The following is a 5,599-nucleotide window of genomic DNA, read 5'->3' as shown; positions in this document are numbered from 1 at the left end:
CTCCAGGCCCCTCCCGGCGCCCTGCCGCACCCAGAAGATCCGGGATTGGTCGAAGTCGAGGCCGGAGGCGCGGCAGAGGAGGCGCAGGGACCCCCCGGGGGGCTGGAGGTCCCCCCCGGACTCCAGCAGGGTCACGGCCGCCCGGAGCCCTGCGGGAAAAAGGGGAGATGGGGATGAGGCAAAGCCGGATCCGGGCGTGGTCCCCCCACCCCGGGAGGTTCCGGAAGGTTCCGGACGCACCTGGAAGGGCGGCCAGCAGCAGGAGGGCCAGGAACGGGAGCGAGGTGGTGGCCATGGCCGGGATCTGCCGAGTCCGGGGACCCCCGGGGGGTTTTTATGGGGGAAAGGGGCGGGGCTTGGGTGGGAAAAGGGGGCGTGGCTCAGGGAGGGGGCGGGGTTTAGAGTGGAGGGGTTTTGGCGGGAAAAGGAGGGCCGGAGGTGATTAAAGAAAGGGTTAATTGGGTTGGGGTGAAAGGGTTAATTGGATGGCTAATTAGCCTGGCCTGGTGGTAATTGCAGGGGTCATTAATTGCAGGGTTCGTTAATTAACGGGTTCGTTAATTAACAGCGGTTGGTTGTGGGGGCCCCATGCCTTAATTAATGGGCCCAGAGTAATTGCACAAGTCTGATTCATTAATTAATGGGTCTAAAATAATTGCAAGAGCCCAATTCATTAATTAATAGGTCTGAGGTAATTGCACAAGTCCGGTTCATTAATTAATAGGTCCAAGATAATTGCACAAGGCCTATTCATTAATTAATAAGTCTGAGGTAATTGCACAAACCCAGTTCATTAATTAATAGGGCTGAGGTAATTGCACAAGTCTGGTTCATTAATTAATAAGTCCGAGATAATTGCACAAGTCCGGTTCATTAATTAATAGGTCCAGGATAATTGCAAGAGCCTCATTCATTAATTAATAAGTCCAAATTAATTGCAAGAGCCCCATTCATTAATTATAGGTCTGAGGTAATTGCACAAGTCCTATTCATTAATTAATGGGTCTAAAATAATTGCAAGAGCCCAATTCATTAATTAATAGGTCCAAGGTAATTGCAAGAGCCCCATTCATTAATTAATAAATCCGAGATAATTGCACAAGTCCTATTCATTAATTAATGGGTCTAAAATAATTGCAAGAGCCCAATTCATTAATTAATAGGTCCAGGATAATTGCAAGAGCCCCATTTATTAATTAATAAGTCCGAGATAACTGCACAAGCCCAGTTCATTAATTAATAGGTCCAAGATAATTTCCAGAGCTCAATTCATTAATTAATAGGTCCCAGCTAATTGCAGGCACCCGATTCATTAATTAGTGGGTGTGGGTTGATTGCAGGAGTTCTGTTTGTTAATTAATGGTGTTAATTACACGAGTCCAATTCATTAATTAATGCAATTAAGGTCATTTCAACAGGCCGATTAATTAATTAATAGGACCCAGTTAATTGCAGGCACCCAATTCATTAATTAATGGGCCCAAGGTAATTTCAAGAGCCCTGTTCATTAATTAATAGGTCCCAGTTAATTACAGGCGCCCAACTCATTAATTAATGGGTGTGGGTTAATTGCTGGAGTCCATTAATTAATGGGTCCGGTGTTAATTGCAAAGGTCCAATTAAATGGGTCCTGGTTAATTGTGGGAGTGAGGTTAATTAATGGAGCCGGCAGTGTTAATTACAGTTAATTAAACGGGTTAATTGCAGAAGTCCAATTAATCAATTAACGAGTCCGTTCCGGTTCATTGCCACTCATTAATTAAAGGCTGGGGGTTAATTGCCGGCACCCCTTTAAGTAATTAATGGATCCAGGTTAATTGTAGGAGTGCGGGAAATTAATGGCTCCAGTCGGGTTAATGGCAATTAATCAATTAATTAATTAAAACCGCGGGGTTAATTGGAAGTGTTCCTTTAATTAATTGATGGATTGGGGTTAATCACGGACATCCAATTAATTAATTAGCCAAAGGCTCGGGGTTAATTTCAGGCAATTAATGGGTCCGGGTTAATTGCAGGAGTCCAATTAATTAATTAAAGGCCCAGGGTTAATTGCAGGTGTCACTTTAATTAATTAACGGGTTGGAGTTAATCACCAAGGCCAATTAATTAATTAATGGGTCCGGGCTAGAGTCAGGACTGGGGTTAATTAACGAATCCACGGGGATCGATCAGCATTAATTAATTAATCGCTGCACCACGGTTGCATTAATTGCAGTAATTAATGAATTAAGGTTAATCACCAGCGACCAGCTCATTAATTGATTAATTAATGCGCATTTAATCAAGCAATTAATGGGGAGGGACCAATCACGGGCTTCCGTTTAATTAATTAAGGAATCGGCATTAATCACAGTCAGCCATTAATATGTTAATTAATTATTTGGGACGCAGCACAGGAGCTCAATTAATTAATGGATAAATAATGGATAATAACAGGAAGTTGGGCAATTAATTAATTAATTAAGGGATTAATCGGGGTCGATCACGGGGGTCCAATTAATTAATTAACCGGGATTAAAACAAGGAACCCAATTAATTAATTGATTAACAAATACATTTAATTAATCCCAGGCAGCCAATGCTTTAATTGATCAATTTATTAACGATGAAATCACCGGGAGGATTTACCCAATTAATTAATTCACGATGAATAAACCACCACAATTACCGCAATTAATTAATCGGACAAGCCACTAATTAGTGGGGCAAGCTTCCGATTAATTAGGAAATTAATGCGATTTTTTTTAAAATTTAATTGTTTTAAATTTTAATTAATATTCAAATTAATGAAGGATTTAGGGGGAGGGGGATTAATGATGGGATTAAAACCGAAATTCCCGAATTAAATAATTAAGGCACGGAATTAATTAATTAATTAATTGCGATTAATGAAGGGCGATTCCTCCCCCCGCCCTTCGGTGACGTCATCGCTTTTGGCGGGAAAAAAATCCCCAAACCCGCGCGGCCGCCAGGGGGCGCCATTCCAGCAAAAATTGGGGATTTTTGGGGCAAAATCGGGAAAAATCGGGAAAAAACCGAAATTTGGGAACGGAACCGGGGCGGGATCGGGGCCAAAACCCCGAAATTGGGGAAAACTCCCAAGATTTGGGTTAAAAACGGGGAAATTTGGGAAAAAAACCAGAAAAGAAGCGAGGGAGGGGGAAAAAAAAGCCGGGAGGGGAATTTTGGGGAGGAAAACCTGTAATTAACCAACTAATTAATTAATTGGAGACCGCAGCCTGATGCTCCACCATTAATTACCCAATTAACGCTAATTAAAAACCCCCAAAGGATGGGAAGGGCAGAAAAACGGCCCCGAAATCTCGATTTTGGCCCCAAATTTTGCCCTCAAAACTCGAGGTTTGCCCCCAATCCTGGCGGGTTCTGCCCCAAAATTCACCCGGGACCCAAAACCTGGAGAATTGGCCCCAAAATCTCCCCCCCGGGGGCCGGGTCTGGGGAGCCCGGCCCAGGTTTGGGGTCAGAACGGGAGGTTTGGGGTGCGGGGAGGGGACCGGGGGGCAGAAGGGGCCGAGGAGTTGGGGGGGAACTTTGGGGTGAAACCGGGGGATTTTGGGAGCGGAATGGATCCAGAATGAGGGAGCTGAGGGTGCTGGAACCATCCTGAGGGTTCTGGAACCTTCCTGAGGGTGCTGGAACCATCCTGAGGGTGCTGGAACCATCCTGAATGTTCTGGAACCATCCTGAGGGTGCTGGAACCTTCCTGGGGGTGCTGAGATGGATCCAGAACCTCAGGATGGATCCAGAACCCTCTGGAAGAACCTCAGCACCCTCAGGATGGATCCAGAACCTTCTGGAAGAACCTCAGGAGCCCCCCATGGGGACACGCCCGGATCCGGCTTTGCCTCATCCCCATCTCCCCTTTTTCCCGCAGGGCTCCGGGCGGCCGTGACCCTGCTGGAGTCCGGGGGGGACCTCCAGCCCCCCGGGGGGTCCCTGCGCCTCCTCTGCCGAGGACAAGGATTCGAATTCGGGAAATTTGGGATGGGCTGGATCCGCCAGAGACCTGGGAAGGCGCTGGAATTCCTTGCACGGATCAGCAGCACTGGTGGCAGCACCGACTACGCGCCATCCGTGCAGGGCCGGTTCACCATCAGCAGGGACAACGGGCAGAGCTCGGTGACGCTGAGCATGAACAACCTCCAGGACGAGGATTCCGGGGTTTATTTCTGTGCCAAATCTGCTGGTGGTTACGGTGCTGGTGCTGCTGCTTTTGGTGACGATCGTGGTGAAGAACCTTGTCCCCATCGCTGTGTCCCCAGGATTTGGGAATTCCGAGGGATTTGGGGATCCTTCAAGGGGGCTTGGGGTGGCCACCGGAATCGTCACCAAGCCCAGCACCAGCACCAGCACCAGCATCAAAATTTTTGGCACAGAAATAAACCCCGGAATCCTCGTCCTGGAGGTTGTTCATGCTCAGCGTCACCGAGCTCTGCCCGTTGTCCCTGCTGATGGTGAACCGGCCCTTCACGGACGGCGCGTAGAACGTGCCGCCACCAGTGTTGATCCCTGCGACCCATTCCAGCGCCTTCCCGGGTCTCTGCCGGATCCAGAACATCCCAAATTTCCCAAAATCAAATCCTTGTCCTCGGCAGAGGAGGCGCAGGGACCCCCCGGGGGGCTGGAGGTCCCCCCCGGACTCCAGCAGGGTCACGGCCGCCCGGAGCCCTGCGGGAAAAAGGGGAGATGGGGATGAGGCAAAGCCGGATCCGGGCGTGTCCCCACGGGGGGGTCCTGAGGTTCTTCCAGAAGGTTCTGGATCCATCCTGAGTGTAATAAATTATTGTTGTATTAAAAATTCGAAGTGTATCAATAAGACAAATGTGTTTTGCAAGAACATAAAAATATAAAATATAGAAAAGCCTCTCCTCAGAGTAGGACGAGGCTTTTCTCCAAGAAGTCGCTGATTGCCAGCAACGCCCAAGATAACGAACCCAGGCCGGCCCATCAACTCAAACAAACACACAGGACACGGACCATGAGGAAGACAATGGAACTGGCTCGGGAAATTATCTACCTCCGGACCCAAGCAATGCCCTGCAGATTCCAGTGGGTAGAGAAACTGATCAGTGAAAAAGACAAGTTCCAAAAGAAAGACTTCGCCAGACCTGAACATCTCGGTGTTGAAAAGGCAATCAGGGGAGACAAAAGGGAAAACCCGGCCGAGATACCCATCGGCACCAGCCCGGATTCCACCACCCTGTCATGAAAAACCTAACATTGCAACACACACAGAATCTCCTTTACATATGAGGAGATTCTGGCCGGACAGTAGTTAATGTCTTTATTCTATGCCAGGAAATCCATTCACTGGACAATCAAGGACACTTGGTGAATGGAACCAGCCAGGAATTTTGGCCTGAGGACTTAAAAATCCTATAAAACCCCAATCCTGAGGACGCTCAGACGTGGATTTGGGAGACCTATACCTCTGGTGTAGACCCCTGTCCACCCAGCGCTGCGCTGATCTTTTTATTGTGGGTTTTTATCGCTGTTTTGCTTATTATTGTCTATTAATAAATTTCTCTTTGATTTTATCCCAAAATTGCCTTTGCATTAATAACATGAGGGTGCTGAG

At 47.7% G+C, this 5,599-nt stretch overlaps 2 gene segments (V, D, J or C); one reads left to right on the top strand and one right to left on the bottom strand.

Moving 5' to 3' along the window:
* Positions 1–3,688: 3,688 nt before the first annotated feature.
* LOC131586311 (Ig heavy chain V region 914-like) lies at positions 3,689–4,248 on the top strand (the record flags this gene model as incomplete). The annotated part of the segment is given in 2 exon segments: positions 3,689–3,710; positions 3,899–4,248. Coding segments are annotated over 2 exon segments (372 nt in total), but the record flags the coding sequence as incomplete, so codon positions are not given.
* A 67-nt stretch (positions 4,249–4,315) lies between these two features.
* LOC131586310 (Ig heavy chain V region 914-like) lies at positions 4,316–4,690 on the bottom strand (the record flags this gene model as incomplete). The annotated part of the segment is given in 1 exon segment: positions 4,316–4,690. A coding segment is annotated over 1 exon segment (375 nt), but the record flags the coding sequence as incomplete, so codon positions are not given.
* Between the last annotated feature and the right edge of the window lie 909 nt (positions 4,691–5,599).

Source organism: Poecile atricapillus, chromosome 19 (assembly GCF_030490865.1).
Source record: "Poecile atricapillus isolate bPoeAtr1 chromosome 19, bPoeAtr1.hap1, whole genome shotgun sequence".
Classification (NCBI taxonomy): Eukaryota; Metazoa; Chordata; class Aves; order Passeriformes; family Paridae; genus Poecile; species Poecile atricapillus.
This window is presented reverse-complemented; position numbering and strand designations above follow the sequence as displayed.